The following is an 18,279-nucleotide window of genomic DNA, read 5'->3' as shown; positions in this document are numbered from 1 at the left end:
TTCAGAGCATGTTTGAAGATGATCAAACATAATAAACTCGAGTTTATGCGTTGATGTGTGACAATGGATGAAACATGGCTCCATCATTTCCACTCCGAAGTCCTATCGACTGTATTTTGTCAAGTCGTTTGTATTTTGGGATGCGCATGAAATAATTTTCAGTGACTACCTTGAAAAAGAAGGACCATCAACGGCGCTTATTACATAATTATTGGATCGTTTGAAAGGTGAAATCGCCGAAAAATGCCGCATTTGAAGAAAAAGAAAGTGCTGCTTCACCAAGACAATGCACCGTGTCGCAAGTCAGTGAAAACGATGGTAAAATCCATGAATTGGGCTTCGAATTGCTTCCTCAGTATTCCTCCACCGTATTCTCCAGCCCCCCCAGCGACTATTTCCTGTTCTCAGATCTCAAAAGAATGCTCGCTGGGAAGACATTTTCGTCGAATGAAGAGGTGATCGCCGAAACTGAGTCCTATTTTGAAGCCAAGGACAAGTTGGAGGGTCGGTATAATCAGTGTATCATCCTTGAAGGGAATTATGTTGAATAAAAAAATCTGAAAAAAATGTGTTTTACTGTGGTAGGCCGGGGAATTTAGAATTGACTTGTTAACCGTAGTGATACTTGGATGGTAATAAAGCTGCGCTTCAAATGAAAAACAATAGCTGTTCCTGACAAACAGTCATTAAAAATTAAGTATTAAAAACAAAACAATAATATATTTTATATTATGTGCTACTATACTGTATAAGAACATTTTATGTTTGATTATTCAAACAAAAATAAATTTTATTATACGAAACTCGTAAAAATATATAAAAAAAACTTTCCATTTTCACGCCAACGATACTTTTACGTCTGCATTTTTATAGTTTGAATGAAAATAGTCGTTCATCCGTCAATATCTGTTATTTTTTACGAGTCTCATCACGCTCTTCTCTTGGCGTATTTAACGTTTTTCCCTCCTCTCTTTTACAACTCCTCCATGGGAAAAAATAAGACCCATATTTGTCTTTCTGTAACGTTGTCTCCGTCCCGGTCGAGGTCCTCCTTTTCTGTTACGTCGCGGAGGTCGGATTTTTCCATTTTCCCGGTAAAATTCCCCGCTAAAAGCTAAAGAAGCGTCAGGTATCCAGACGGTGTAATTTTTTCGTCCTGTGTGCTTTACAGGAGGTACTTCTTCGGTGAAATAATAGCGGAATGTGTACGGTGTAATCTCAGTCAGTCGGGCTCAGAAAATATGAGAGGTGAGAGATTAAATGTAGCATATATGCACCAATATTTAGATCTCTATGTTTGGATATTTTTAATTTCGAAAATAGTGATAACTAAAAAGACTTTAAAGCCGTTTAGGGTAAATTGATATGGCCCGGTTATTGGAGGTAAAACTAAATGATACAGTGGTGTTTACATTATGTGACCATTATCTATTGACAATATAAAAATGTAAAAATACAAATGTTAAAACAGATGACAGCGGTGTTACCTGGTGACGAGGCTTGGGCAGTCGATTTGGCACGTCTAAACCAAACGATGGTCGAGCACTGAAATAAATGGAAATACCCTTCAATCCCAGATAAACGTCTCAGGGTTGCCAGCTATTCCTTATCGGGTTCTAGTTGGCGCTGCTGGCACCCCGCCCGTGTTCAACATCTGGGATTATATTTCTGGGTATTTTGTAGACCCTTATTCCACGATGTAAAATTCGACATGCCTCAAGGTCGCTACAACCGTACTAGAATAATAATAATGTCACATAGTCATTGATGAAATTTTAGAAATTAAAACATTATTTCTATTCTAAATTTTAATTAGATGGAATCTCAAACTACATAGAGTATATGAACAGTATATTTTTGGTCTTGAAAAGAAATCTTATTCAATTGAAATATTTTATATTAGTCTTTGATAGAATCACTAACAGGTCAATCAAAAAGTCCCCGGCCTACCATAGTAAAACACATTTTTTTGGCAAAATTACTTTCTGTTATTCAACATTATTCCCTTCAGCCAGCCGACTGTTGCGTTTTCCCACGCTTTAGAGCTGGTTCATCATATGCAGTCCACTGGGATGACTGTAGATTCGCCTTCGGAGTGGAAATGATGGAGCCATGTCTCATCCATTGTCACATATCTACGTAAAAACTCGAGTTTATTACGCTTGATCATCTTCAAACACTGCTCCCAATCATCAACTCGTCGTAGTCGTCATCAACTAGTCAAAAGTGAGCTCGCGCGGCACCCACTTTGCAGAGAGCTTTTCATACCCAAATATTCTTGAATGTACACGTTCAATTGATATCTTTAGAGTGTCTGCTATTTTATTTAACTTCAATTTACGGTCATTCAAAATCATTCTATAGATTGTTTAAATGTTTTCGTCGGTAACAACGATATTATTGGGCGTCCACTGAGTTCACCGTCTTCGGTGCTCATTTCACCTCATCTAAACTTAGCTTACCAATCCTTGATGGTTGATTTTCCTGGGGCAGTGTCCGGAAAGTCGGTATCAAGCCAAGTTTTTGCTTCAACTGTATCTTTTCCCTTCAAAAAGCAATATTTTATGAACACGCGAAATTCCTTTTTATCCATTTTTTTCACAACAAAAGTTGCTTCACTCAAAATGGTATAATTCACAAATTAATGATCCGATAGCTGTCAAATTTATACACGCATATTTTGAGGGTTAGGGCTAACTAAAAACCATATGGATCTAATTCTAGTAGCACCATCTATGTGTCAGCCTGGGGATTTTTCAATTAACCTGTTACATACCGATGTATTAATACCCGTACTCGCCTTGCTTGTATATCAATGCAAGTAGAACATAACAGTAGTAATAAATTAATGTGTAAATTAAGATTGTATTAAGCACATCTAATGTAAGATGTAATTAATTTAAAAAAATTAATAATGGCAAGAATAGTCACATTTCTATAATTATCTTTCTGGCTTGTAACCCTTGTCTAGTTGCGCAACTTAAGCATTTCAAAGTACATATCAGAAAGGCACATAAAAACTAAAAATATATGGTAAATATGACCGAACTCGACTAACCGAAACTCTGGAGAGGACGGACACAAAGCGCCAAAAAGCCCGGCAATAAAAACCGTTAAAATATCGTTGGTGCAAGCCATCCGTTCCTGGCGGGAGAAAAAACCGTATGTTACACGGCGATCCAGGACCAGTCCGGATGATTCATGACATCGGAGTGGGAGAGAACATTTTGCACTGACAGAAATATGACCCGAAAGCAATGCTGGTCTGGAAACCTCTGTGACTTTTATAATAATAATAATATATAAGTGTGCCGGACGCCGAATGGAAAACCGTCCGGAAAATCCGACGAAATCCCAGGTTCACCCGGTCCCCGGGCTTTTCCGGGACCTAATGAAAAAGTATTTCTGATTCACTGGATTTTCTTTCCATATACAATATGATTTATCAGGGAAAAATAAGTTTGAATGGGTATTAATATTATCAAGTTATTTATTTTTTATTATATATATCTAAGTTATAAAATACGAAAAGATTTTAGAGCAGAAAAACTCTTAACTTATCTCAAAAACTTCAGTTTTATTCAGAAAGATTTGTATACAACAAATCTTACAAGCGATACAAGGCGATATTGAGGGTTTATATTTATTAGAATCAGACCAAACCCATCTCATTGGTTCTCCACTCAGGTAGTGTTAAAACAGATAACGCTTGCACATGGCCGAGACGGTCAGGACTGTAATACTACCGAAAAAACGGTCATAGGGATGTACGTGGTTGTTATTCCGTCTAAGAAGCTTATAGTTTGCCTTTGAAGATCTTATGAATGGCACTTTTTTACCCAGATTTCCATGGTATCCTCCTATGGAATGGTTTTTACAAGTTTTGGCAACTCTAGGTTCTAACAGACCATGGGAAAGAGCTGCTATAGCTGTCGTTTTCCCTCAACTGCAAGCTTTTATTTAAATTCCAGTATACTGTATTAATTCTCCAGTTCGTCCTTGGTAACCTTAAACCTTGAACTGTATAGATATGTCGGAAATCCAGGAACTGGGAGTGTTTTCTAAAGCTTGAACGTTTAATATTCGGAAAAGTTTATGGCTATGAGTCTTTGAATGCTTTTAATTCACCTTTTGTAACTTTACAGCTTCAGCTGCCCGAACTTTTTTGCTTTTGCCCCAACTTCACTTAACTACACCAAGGAATGTTTCGAGTAACTGCGGAACGATTGTCTATCCTACTTCAGCCTGTCTTAATTTCTTGATAATTAATATCATTGTGGTTAATTGAATGAATTAAAAAAAACAGCCTTATAATTTCTCCGGAATCCTACCTACGCGCCAGTTATGAAATTTGAAGGGTTGAAGTGTTGAAATCAATTCCAAAGTATTCAAACGCAAACACACAAGTGCTGAATTTTGATATAAAGTAACCAAGGAAAGGAAAGAATTAATACATTGAATAATAACAGCTTCAGCCTGCGTAAACAATTATAATTCATAAAGATATCGATCTGTCAACAAAATTATCACATATATAGTAATTGAATGCAATGAAAAGTGGTTCAAAGATAAACTAGAACTAAATAATAATCGATCGAGAACATAAATCTGATATTCGTAGACAATAAGTTAAAAATTAATATTTCATTACTTGATATAACAGTTTTTATGGATTATGTAGCAATTATTTCTTTAAACTTATTTTAACTTTTTTCAAACGATAGCAACATTAGATCTTACTGAAAAATCCTGGACTATGTACTATGTATTCGGATATTTGTCCACTAAGAGCCTATCGCTGTTTGTATTTTTTTGTTATAATTTGAAGTCTCCTCTATGCCAACTAGGAATTATATGGACTGGACCTACTGCTTAACGTGGGTTTCGAACCACGGTTCTCGGCACTAAACCTACTAACTGGCTAGTGATTAGCTTGGAGATAATCCCAGAAGACATTCGGTCTCACCCAGCCTGTATACTGGCGTGACTAGGATAATTTTATTTGTTCGATTTTATACTCTTGCCTTTTAGATACTCACAAACATAAATTTGCGACCACACTGCAGCAGCATTCGAACCTACGACTATCGCATAAGTATGAGGACAGTCCAGTCGCCTTGACCACAGCGCCAACCAAGCCGGCATATTCGTAATTAAACTGGGATGTCATAAATATTATGAATTAATTACTTTTTGAAAATGCTCTTTTGAAAACATTATCAATATTTAAAGATTTAATAACCCTTAAGAAATTTATATTGGTTATAAATCAGTAGGCGATTTTACGAATAAAACATAATTATCTATACCAATAATTTATATTTTAAAATGAAAAAAAAATTAAATTAAACACTTTGTGTAATAATTACGAAAGGTGTTGCGTTAGTCTGTCGGCAATAAACATAAATAAAACATTCCGATATCATAATTGGAAGCGGTAATTTCGTTTGCCAAGAACAACTTCAACAAATGCAACATAAAACCCCACCCTGTCTGGAAAACGTAGCCGGGATCGAGGTATATATATATATATATATATTCGTAAGTTTATAAATAACAAGTAAATTTCAGTTGGTCCAGCGCCATCCAAATGATTTACGAGTGAAAAGGGCCAACGCATAAATGTAAATCTACTTTATTGGACTGCAAAAACAGGTCTGGCATTTAAATAAATTTAAATAATGAAAAATTGAGATTGTACCCGTAATAAACTCGTTTATTTTTTTCCAGTTTCTATTTTTCGTTCGCAAGCGTTGGGTTGTCGTTTTGTTAGTTTAACAATTAGGGCGTCGTTCGTCAATTTCTAATCACAAATGAAGATAATATTGCGTTAGGCACTCTAACACGTCGTGATACTTATTTCACTAGAGCAAAGTATCGAAATCTTATCAACACAAGGGTGGTTTTTGAAATGCTATATCTCTGAAAATCGCTATTTTCAAAACGCAATAACTTTTCACCCAGTAAACGAATAACGCTACTTTTATTTTTAGAACATTTTGTGGAATATGTTACTTTTCAACGGAATTGTTGTATTAACATTATATATTATTCTGTATACCTGAAGACATGTAAATTGACATGTCAATACTTCATGCCAACCTACTAAGTAATTTTCGAAAAAAAATCCAAAAAAATATCAGTGCTTTTTTGTTTCATATTCATATATTTTGAATGTTTTCTTGTAATTATGAAAAATTATTGAAAGAAACAGACATACTTAGCACTCAGTGATTTCGAAAAGTTATTTGACAAATTGAGAAGACAAAAACTATGTTAAACACAAGCTATATTAAAACAAAGAGGTGTAAGTTGAGGGCCAAGTAGATAAAATAAGAGTACATATATACATATATACATACATACTTGAGTAGACTCGAGCAGGTTATAAAAATTTGGAAAAATAGAAATATCGGTAGGAGCTTTGGCAGTTGTTGTAATAGACAGATGAGGTAAGTACTTAAAAAAGGACTATTTTCCGTAGAGATCATAGAGTTATTCTTTGAATTCATTCTAGTTAATCGGAATCAAAGAAATTATCAAGACAAAAAGATAAATTGACGTATTGCCAATTGTGCCGAATTAAGTAAATGTGAGATTTAAGACAATATAGTAATCTTCGCCTAGATTGTTGAAACTACTCCTAACCTGTAGTCATTCGAAACTCGTGAAGGATATCCAAATTTTGAAATATACTACACCAAGAGATCTATTTAGAGTAGATCTATACAAGAGTAGATTAAATTGCTGGAAATATCCTTAGCCGAGAACTTCTGAAACGTGGGACCTTGGATTTAACCTATCTAGATGTAAATAACTTAACGTTCCTCAAATATGGAAATTGAGAATAACAGAGCTTAGGAAACCACGCCACAGCTTGAATACCATGCAAATTTAGGTAGAAACATTGCAGTTCAAAAAATCGTCAAAAGCAAACAGCCATATATGTGAGTACTATCAATACTCACAAAGAATTTATAAACATTCAGGTCAATTGAAAAGTCCCCAGCCTACCATAGTAAAACATATTTTTTTGGCAAAATTAGTTTTTTTTTATTCAACATAATTCCCTTCAAAGGTAATGCACTAATTATAGCAACCCTCCAAATTTACGATACCATTTTTGTAGTACGATTTGTCCTTTGTTTTTTGTCCTTTATTTGTCCTCAGTTTCGACGATCACCTCTTCATTCGACGAAAATTTCTTCCCAGCGAGCATTCTTTTGAGATCTGAGAACAGGAAATAGTCGCTGGGCGCCAGATCTGGAGAATACGGTGGATGTGGAAGCAATTCGAAACCCAATTTTGCCATCGTTTTCACTGACCTGTGACACGGTGCATTATCTTGGTGAAACAGCACTTTCTTTTTCTTCAAATGCGGCCATTTGTCGGCGATTTCGCCCTTCAAAGTTCCAATAACGCTATGTAATAGTCGCTGTTGAGGGTCTTTCCTTTTTCAAGGTGGCCAATGAAAATTATTCCATGCGCATCCCAGCCGACTGTTGCGTTTTCTCACGCTTTGGAGCGCATTCTTCGTGAGCAGTCCACTCGGATGACGGTCGATTGGACCGTTGGTCGTTTGGTCGAGTGAAATGATGGAGCCATGTTTCATCCATTACTATTTTATTATTACGCTTGATCATCTTCAAATACTGCTCCGAATCATCAACTCGTCGTTGTTTTTGGTCAAAAGTGAGCTCGCGCGGCACCCACTTTACACATATATTTCTCATACACAAATATTCGTGAATGATATGATGTACACGTTCAGTTGGCATCTTTAGAGTGTTTGCTATTTCATTCAATTTCAATTTACGGTGATTCAAAATCATTTTGCGGATTATTTAAATATTTTCGTCGGTAACAATTTCATTTGGGCATCCAATGGGTTCACCGTTTTCGGTGCTCATTTCACCAAGTCTAAATTTAGCATACCAATACTTGATGGTTAATTTTCCTCGGGCAGTATCCGGAAACTCGGCATCAAGCCAAGTTTTTGCTTCAACGGTATTTTTTCCTACAAAAACATTTTTTTCACAATAATAAAAGTTGGTTCACTCAAAATGCTATAATTCACAAACTAATGATCCGACAGCTGTCAAATTTATACACGCATCTTTTAAAGGTTAGAGCTAACTAAAAAACATAATTCTAGTAACGCCATCTATGTGTCATGTTGGGGACTTTTCAATTGACTTGTTATAATTACACTGGATATATCGCACGTAATAACTAGCGCCATTAACTTGCCACACTGGTAATGAAAACGTTTTTTTTAATACTTCTTGATACCATCACACGCACGAAAAACAAGAACGTCGAGATATAGGGATCGCCTACACCCAGGAGGATTCTCGATTACCGTAAGAGCAAAGCAAAAAAAACCGAAAATATAAACATAATCAGGACGACGCGATCTGACCTCATAAAAAAACAATGTCGACGTTGCGGGGCCAAAGTGTCGGGGGATTGTTAACAAAGGAAGGGGTGATATCCGAGGCAAATCTGTTCCATTCTAATATGTATGTAAGTTGCCTCGCACTTTTATAGCTGTAGGTTAACTAACTACCTAACAAATAACTGGAACGTGAGTTTACTGATGATTAGGCGGTTTAAAGGACAATTCCACTTGGATAGAAACGGAATACCTAATACAACGGCGGCGGAGGCGGCGGCGCTGGCGGTTACTTTCGGAAACTTTTCAAATTTGAGATTTTCCAGCTTTGCATTTTATTTCGCCGCTTTTATGGTCATGAACCGAATGAACCGGGGAAAAGTTTTTAATAGTGTCGGGGTAATGCGACCCCGTCCTCTTTTCGTTGGAGCAGGGATGGAGATTGGCTTATATCAAATGAAAGGAATATCGTTATGATAAACACGAACTGTAAAGTGCGATGGATAAAAGATTGTTTGGAATTGTTTCATTTTTATTAATATGTTATTATTGGTTGTTCCCTACTTTTTTTTATTACAGTTAGTAGTTCCATAATCTGCCCAGAGCCTAATTTATATTCTACTAGCGACCCGCCCCGGCTTCGCACGGGTGCAATGCTGATACTAAATTAAATACACTACAGAAAAAATATGAACGTTGTATATAAAAACATAGCGGCCCGCTCCGACTTTGCACGGGCATAAAATATATATGCCTATGTCACTCAATGAAAACATGATTAAAATCGATCCAGTATTTTTGGTTCATTCATTACTGCCCTTGGCCTGCACGCATTAAATTTGGAGTAAAACAATTCCTCTTCCCCTATACTTACTATGAAGATTTCCTGCTATCTTTGGAATATCTAAATTCATACAATTATTATTACATTACACATTTTTAAACGCAAATTTTAAATTTGTAATATCTCCGAAAATATTTGTTTAATTTACATGCTGTAAGGAACCATATTGATCTATATTAATTGCACACTGTATTTAAGGTACTTAATTCGATAAGGATTAATGCCGTATTGCTTAAAATAGCTTCGTAAATAAGCCATTTTCTCACGTAAAAAGTAAACAATAAAAATGGTTAATGTGGGTTATCCCTAAAAGATAAACATATACCATCGCGGACTTTTTTGTAGACCTTTTTATGGTGTACAATACTGTAGTACATTAATTTGATCTAACTCGTAGGGTTAGGCAGCGTTTTTGCTAATTGCTAAATAAGCCTAAAAAAATAGGTTAATTTACGACATCACGTTAGAAACCTCTAAAATTAGCTATGTTGCCTTAGTATATTATGCATGTATTATACATATAAACCTTCCTCTTGAATCACTCTATCTAGTGAAAAAAACCGCATCAAAATCCGTTGCGTAGTTTTAAAGATTTAAGCGCACATAGGGATAAAGGGACAGAAAAGGCGACTTTGTTTTATACTATGTAGTGATATATGTCCAATAATTATATCGGATGGTGATAGACATTTTAATCTACGCTCTTCACTGTCACTTTGCATATTTAGCTGATTAACGAGTACATTGGGATGCACTGACACTCTTTCGAAGTACTTCACACAAACACGTTGAATTACACTCGTTATTGGTTCTAGAGGAATATCACGTTGTATCAACTGAAACATAGTACGGAGTATCGACAATGACACCCAACACTTAATTTTGAAACCGTTGTATTATGGATATATAGTATTATGGACTTGCTAGCGGTACCCCATAGTTGGATTCCATATGACCAAATAGGCTTGAGTATAGATTTATACAATAATAGTTTGTTATTTAAATATAAGTTGGATTTGCGCCCAATAAGCCAATACATTTGATAAAGTCTAAGTCCAAGTTGTTTCCGTTTGGCGAGTATGTGTTTCTTCCAAGTTAGGCGTCGATCCAGGTGCATACAAGATGTTTAGCATCTGCTTGCGGGAGTTGACAGTTATTGATATAGACCGGTGGACACGCTCTTCTACAGAGCGTAAAAGTTTTGACTGGGCGTTACTAACTAACTTACGATTTGTCTCTACAGTGACTTAAAGCTGAGTACCTACACAGGAAGACCCATTAATTCTTACTTAATCGCTAATATTCAGTGTGTTTACTATTTTGTGCATCTGAATATACAACTATACAAGATTACATGATTTGGTTCTCTTGAATTAAACATGCTGCCCGATGTATAGGAGTTTAATAGTTCAACCTCGGTTATCATTTTATGAAGTTTACTTACGACATGTATGGCAATAATACATCAAGGAGATATCGTTTCTGCATTGCTTTTGAACATAGTAGGTAATTATGTGAAAAGTTAAAAAAAGTCAGGATATTCAATATGATGCTACAAACTATGCTTGACCACAAGAGATTCACTGATATAAAATGTTGAGGCTTCTTCTTCTTTGCTTTCGAACATGAATTCAATATAATCTGCTTATTATCCTGAAATTCCATCGACAGGGCTTATCGAACAAGAAATCAAGAAAAGCCCTTAGAATAATTCCCAGATTCTTTCCACGGAGGAAAATGTGCAAAAAGTATGTTGGCCTCACTGCGAAAAAGAGAAGGTTTTAGGATGTACTAGTGAACGTATATTAGATTTTTAAAAAAACGTGTATAAATAGGAATCACTACATCCAAAAACATAAAGAATACGTCACAAAACGTAAACTTGAAATGTATTTCAAGATTTTTTTGTGTTATCAGTCCAGTCAGTGGATTTTCCTAAATATCCGGTTCAAAGCAAGTTGCAGCGGATTAATTTCTATAGCAACATTCATACAGTCGCCTTCGCCGAATGCATCACGGACGAGAACATACGACTCCAGAGGATTACAAATAATCGCGATCCGATGGTACGTACGGAATCGAAAATCGAACGAGCGCTCTCAGCTCCTTACGATGCCGACGCTCAGTTTTTCCTCTTCGAAGGATAAAAGTCATTACGATCCACAATGGAAGAAGTAGCGTATTAAAAGTTCTGCCCGTCGAAACTACAACGGCGAACGGCGGACTTAAAACCTTTAAAGTCTAAGCAGTTATAATTAGTGTGTCTCTTTCAGCAGCTGGGCAATTAGATGTAATTTCGCATTGAATCGAACATTATGAATACGGCATCCGTCTTTTATGGCCGGCTCAGTCTCTCGTCTCTCTACTTCGCGTCGATGGGAACGCAAAAATCTCCGAACGTTAATTTCCATTTAGACCTTTTCAAGATACGATTTTAATTAGAGCTATAAATACCCTCCTCCGGGTAAGGTAGAGGGCGCGATATTTAACGAAACAACATTTAATATTGTCCTTTCTGTTTTCTAATATTGACAGTGAACATTAGTCAAGAATCTAGGGCGTAAAAGGTTCGTAAATCTGAAGCTTTGTTCAGAGAAATAGGTACAACGTATTTTATTCAAAGTATTGCTCATTGTTAGTTGAGACTTTTTCTATCTCTCTATATTAGAAGATCATTTTAATACCAACCAAATAAACAAAGATGTAAATCTGCTGTATTTCTCGATATGTCAGCTTTTGATAAGGTGTGACATATTGGTCTTATGCAATAAGGTCATACCTCATAGATTTTTTTTTATTACTCTTCGTGAGTTCACAATCTGCCCTATTGGCAATAAGTATTTCTTCTGTTTATATTATATATACATGGCATGTAGAAAATCACTTCATTAAGCAATCTTCTGTATAAAATATTATCTTAATTAATTAGTCTTATTCTAATCCTTATTCTAAACTCTACATATGTCCAGTAATCAGATCAGGTGGTGTTAAACGTTTTAGTCTACGCACTTCACTATCACGTCGCATATTTAGCTGATTAGCGAGTACATTGGGATGCACTGACACTCTTTCGAAGTACTTCACACAAACACGTTGGATTACACTCGTTATAGGTTCTAGAGGAATATCGCGTTGTATCACTTTATTTGAAATATAGTACGGAGCATCAACAATGGCACGCAACACCTTATTTTGGAACCGTTGAATGATGGATATATTAGATTTGCTAGCGGTACCCCATAGTGGAATTCCATATGTCCAAATGGGCTTGAGTATAGACTCATACAGCAATACCTTGTTATCTAATGATAACTTGGATTTGCGCCCAATGAGCCAATACATTTGATATAATTTTAGTCCCAGTTGTTTCCGTTTAGAGAGTATGTGCTTTTTCCAGGTTAGGCGTCGATCTAAATGCATACCAAGATATTTAACATGCTCTGCTTGGGGGAGTTGACGATGATTGATATTCACTAGTGGACATGTTCTTCTACGCAGGGTAAACGTTATATGCGTGGATTTTGATTCATTGGCTTTAATGCGCCATGTCTTCAACCATAATTGTATTTGCACCAGGTGGGTTTGTAGGTTTATTGATGCTGTGGCTGGATCTTCATGGGATGCGCCCAATGAGCCAATACATTTGATATAATTTTAGTCACAGTTGTTTCCGTTTAGAGAGTATGTGCTTCTTCCAGGTTAGGCGTCGATCTAAATGCATACCAAGATATTTAACATTCTCTGCTTGGGGGAGTTGACGATGATTGATATTTACTAGTGGACATGTTCTTCTACGCAGGGTAAACGTTATATGCGTGGATTTTGATTCATTGGCTTTAATGCGCCATGTCTTCAACCATAATTGTATTTGCACCAGGTGGGTTTGTAGGTTTATTGATGCTGTGACTGGATCTTCATGGGATGCTAAGATTGCTGTATCGTCTGCATATGTTGCCACAGTAGTTATTTTTGTGGTGGGCAGATCAGCCGTATACAGAAGATACAGTACTGGACCCAGTACACTACCTTGCGGAACTCCTGAATATATGGGATTTAATTTGGTATGTTCATCGCCTTGATTTACAATAAAATGTCTGTCAGTGAGATACGATTTTAGTAGCTGATAGTCCGGATGAGGAAGAAGTTTCTTTAGTTTAACCTGCAAGCCCGTATGCCATACTTTGTCAAAAGCCTGAGATATGTCTAGGAAAGCAGCCGAACAATATCTTTTGGCATTTAGGTCAGCGTTTATTTGGTTTACAAGTCTATGTACTTGTTCTATAGTCCCATGCTTATTGCGAAAGCCAAACTGATGTTCTGGAATAATTTTTCTTTTTTCTATTATATAGTTTAGTTTTTTTATGTATAATTTCTCGAAAACTTTCGAGATTATTGGTAATAAACTTATAGGTCGGTAGGAGGTCACATCTTCAGGTATTTTTCCTGGTTTAAGTATCATTAATATTTTGGCTACTTTCCAGATACTAGGGAAGTAATTAATTCGTAGCATAGCATTAAATATATATGTTATTAGTTATATATCAATAAGGTCATACCTCATAGATAAACAGTTTATTGTGAAAGAGGGTGAGGAATATATTGAAATGCATTCAATATATTCAGGTGTTCCGCAGGATAGTCAAGAATCTAGGGCGTAAAAGGTTCGTAAATCTGAAGCTTTGTTCGGAGAAATAGGTACAACGTATTTTATCCAAAGTATTGCTCATTGTTAGTTGAGACTTTTTCTATCTCTCTATATTGGAAGATCATTTTAAATCCAACCAAATAAACAAAGATGTAAATCTGCTGTATTTTTCGATATGTCAGCTTTTGATAAGGTGTGGCATATTGGTCTTATGCAATAAGGTCATACCTCATAGATAAACAGTTTATTGTGAAAGAGGGTGAGGAATATATTGAAATGCATTCAATATACTTGTTATAGGTGTTCCGCAGAATAGTCCTTTGCCTATTAGATATAGCTGATCTACCAACATCAAGGACTTATTGTGAAAATATATGTCATAATACGGCAATTTTATCATCTCCGGAGAATCCATGAATTTCAGTTTAAGAAATTCCATTATTTTCAGTAAATTTAAGTAATAATAATATATCTTAGGATACATGTCGATCGATGCTAAACTTGAAATAAGCCTATACTAATAAAACGTAAACAAACTGAAGTTAAGCTCAACCAACCAGATGTGTTATTATTGTTTTGCGTAAATCTAAACTATCCTTAGATAACAAGGCTGTATAAGTCAATGTTTAGGCCTATTCGGACGCATGGCGTCGAATTGTGGGTTAGGTACTACTAGCAAATTCAACATCAATCCAGAGACACCAAAATAAAGTGCTGCAAAATATTATAAATAATGCACTGTCTAAGTAATTAATTGTCAGCGATACCAATGAAATGCGTTGTGTAAAAAGCATACTACCATACGATCCGATTAATAAACGCACACAACAGTTTTTAGAAAATTATAGGATCGTAATTAGATAATAATATAATCTCCTTATTTAAAAGATCTTGTCTGTCTTCTACGTGTCATTATATAATGTGTAAGGTATCACTACCACTCGAGAGATTGTTAAGTACTAGGGAAATGTTTTTCCGGATTGGATAAAATATTTGGTTTGTTAATAAGAAATAAAGTTATTTAACCAGTTCATGAGTTATTGAAATGAGTTATCAAAGAACAATTGGAGGTCTGAAATAGTTGTGTCTAGTGAAGATAACAGTAACAATAATATATCTTATCTTACCGCTTTTTAAAAAAGTTATGACAGTCAATATGATGCTACAAACTATGCTTGGCCGCAAGAGATTCACTTATATAATATGCTAAGTCTTCTAACACTATTCGTCATATAACTAGCCGAGCAGAGCCATATGGCTTGACTATTCATGGAGAGAAAACAAAAGTATTGACAACTGATGAATTGCCAGCTATTTTAAATCTCAACGGATCCAGTTAGAGCAAGAATAAGGGCTCGGGTACTTAGGATCAGTGGTACTATGGAATAAAGTGGTACCTACTGTTGAAAAAATCCGTATTGGTCAAGCTGGTGGAACTTTTGCGTCTTTGAGATGGTGATTGTGCAAGAGAAGAAATATTATAATAAAAACTAAAATCTCTCGATTTCGAACGCTTGTTTTACCAATTTTTTGCATTGGTCCGATACCTGGACGCTATTACAGTCTGATATTTGTAAACTTACGGTTTATTGTTATACTATTCTATATAATTCAATTAAATCTGCTTTTTATACTGCAATCCCATTGAGAGACCCTATGGAATATGAAATCAAGGATACTCCTTAGAATCAAGAGTTGAATTCCTTGGTAACACCTCGTAAAATCCTTACATCTTTCTTATAGTAATAATAGTTCCCTTCATACTTATGTATTTACTGTATTATTGGCTGTCTTATTTACTATATGTCTTTGTCCTGGTTTATATTTTATTATTTACGTGAAGTGAAAAGTCCCGAGTTTGTCAGCTGGTACTAAGCTTCAAAAGAAAGCTGTTAAAATTTCATGATGTTCGACTCATAAGTTTGTGATTAATTGTGCTAAGAGACACATTAATTTGTTATTTTCAAAACCATGGATTGAAAACAAATTCGTGTTTTAATTTTACACTTTATTTACACTTAATTTTACGTTTTTTTATGGGGAAAACGGCCGTTCAAGCGATGCAATGGCTTGAAAAGTGTTATAAGGACTCCGTTCCATCAGAAAAAATACTAAAACGTTGGTTTGCTGCCTTCAAACCTGGTCGTAGAGGCACCGATGATGCCGAATGCAGTGAACGTCCAAATGAGGTGGTAACACAAGGAAACATCAAAAAAACTCAAAAATCGTTTTGAGTGATCGAAAAGTGAAGCTTCGTGAGTTAGCTAACATTGTATCGTATCGATATCAAAAGAACGTGTTGGTTTTATAATGGTTTGCTCGCTGTTGATCAAAAACAAAAACGTGCTAGTAATTCTGAACTGTGTTTGGCCATGTTTAAACGTAAAATACCAGAATTTTGCATCGATATGTGGCAATGCATGAAACATGGATCACCACTACTTTACTCTGGAGTTAGAACGATTGTCATGTGAGCAACGTTTGCACAGCAACTGGTAAACCTCGTCCCAAAACGCCTTAAAACTCGACAATCAGCTGGAAAGTTTATGGCCTCGGCATTTTGGGATGTGCGTAGCGTAATATTAATTGGCTATCTTGAAAAGGGACATACCATCAACAGTGAATATTATATAGCGTTATTGGAGAGTTTGAAGGCGCAAATTGCAAATGTTGCGCAAAATGTTTCATCAAGACCACGCACCGTGTCACAAGTCGATCAAAACAATGGCATAACTACACGAATTAAACTTCGAATTGCTCCCACATACACCGTATTCAGCAGGTTTGGCTCTCAGCGACTACTGGCTGATCGATGGACGAACCTGCAAACATCAAATATATATATGTATATATAAATATATGTATAAATATATAAATATATATATATATATATATATATATATATATATATATATAGTGGTGTTTATATATAGGAGTGTTTATTTATTGAAAGGCTACTGAACTGGATCAATTCCGGATATAACGTTTTACGTGTGTGTGCGTGTATTTATGTCGCTGACAAACACATTCGAAATAGTAACGTTTCAAAAACAAATTTTATTCGAAATCCGTCGAAAAGCGACGCCTGTTTACATGTAAATAACAGTTCGACTGCAATATATTATCGCACACCGATGCAGTTTTCAATAAAAATATATCTTTGTTCTTCTGCGTCCGTATTATTTTTGTTAATAATTATGGTGTTATTTTCTATTCCTGACCGTAACGTAAACAATATCGGTTTAGTTAAATTTGATTTTTTGCTTGTTATTTTTAATTTTTGTATCCTCAAAAGCATCTTTATTTGTACAATTTATTTGAATTCGTAATCATTGTATATTCTGTGTTTATGTCTATCGCCATGACAACAACTATATTGATATAATGCTTTAATAAAATCAATTTAATGTGGTTCTTGACTTGTCTCTTAAGGGCAGTAAAATTGATGTAGTTTTTCATTAATCTGGGCAAGCTGGTTCACCAACGCCTCTTTATCTCAAATCTTTTTTTTTTCGTGGAAAGGACTTCTATGGAGTGGAGTTGTATACCGCCACATTACAATGGGTAATTAATAAATTAATAGAATAGCACGGTGAGTGCTTTATTGTTTAAATCCAAGTATAGCTGATATCGTCAGCTGTGAGCAATCAAGGCAAATTGAAGTTAGCGCCAGTCTATGAATCACTGGTGCTAAAGGTACAAATAAAAGGTCTCAAAAGCAGTTATACTAAGGGGCCATCGAAGAGGTTCTCCATCATCGACGGGACAACATAAGTTATTAACATTCTAGATCCCTGGAGACTAGAACAGAAAAGAAAATTATTTCACAAATATGCTCCGCTGTTGATCATCATTCAAGTGATTATTGTGTACATTTCTTCTTTCTAATAGACCATACACTCATGTGTATCGTTCCAATTGCATCCATCTTCAATCTATATTCTTACAACCAACACTCTAAATTGCATAGCGTCATTTGCCACTTCAATCTGGTTTTAAGCAATCTCTTGATGCGAAAATGTTATCGTCTGCGAACAGTCTTACTATGTACTTAAGAATTATTTACAAGTGGAAGCACAAATGAAAGGAACCCATCATAGGAAATCAGCAATAAAAGCGCTAAGGATGTAATTTTTTAACCATGATATAATTTTTTTAACATGATAATAATCGATTATATGCGGCAATATTCTTGAAAATCTTCACTTCAGCACTCTGTATAGAAATTTTGTCGAAACTCCTTGAATATATAAGAAAATCAGTTCGAATTATTTCTTCCTGTACTCTTAAGAGTTTTACTTCCTTATTATCTTAAAAATGGTTTGGTTATATATATATATATATATATATATATATATATATATATATATATATATAGATGTAATTCAAGTCTTA

General features: G+C 35.4%; 1 protein-coding gene across 1 annotated transcript in view; it reads left to right on the top strand.

Moving 5' to 3' along the window:
- The first annotated feature begins 1,138 nt into the window (after positions 1 to 1,138).
- Positions 1,139 to 18,279, top strand: part of LOC143203473 (L-selectin) — a 36,959-nt gene continuing 19,818 nt past the window's right edge. The window contains exon 1 of the mRNA XM_076415645.1: positions 1,139 to 1,248. Coding sequence (XP_076271760.1) covers positions 1,242 to 1,248 — 7 coding nt within the window. The 5' untranslated portion in view covers positions 1,139 to 1,241. The remainder of the gene's footprint in view (positions 1,249 to 18,279) is intronic.

Source organism: Rhynchophorus ferrugineus, unplaced genomic scaffold (genome assembly GCF_030347505.1).
Source record: "Rhynchophorus ferrugineus isolate W39M unplaced genomic scaffold, kcgeb_rfMv2 rfM10, whole genome shotgun sequence".
Taxonomy (NCBI): Eukaryota; Metazoa; Arthropoda; class Insecta; order Coleoptera; family Curculionidae; genus Rhynchophorus; species Rhynchophorus ferrugineus.
This window is presented reverse-complemented; position numbering and strand designations above follow the sequence as displayed.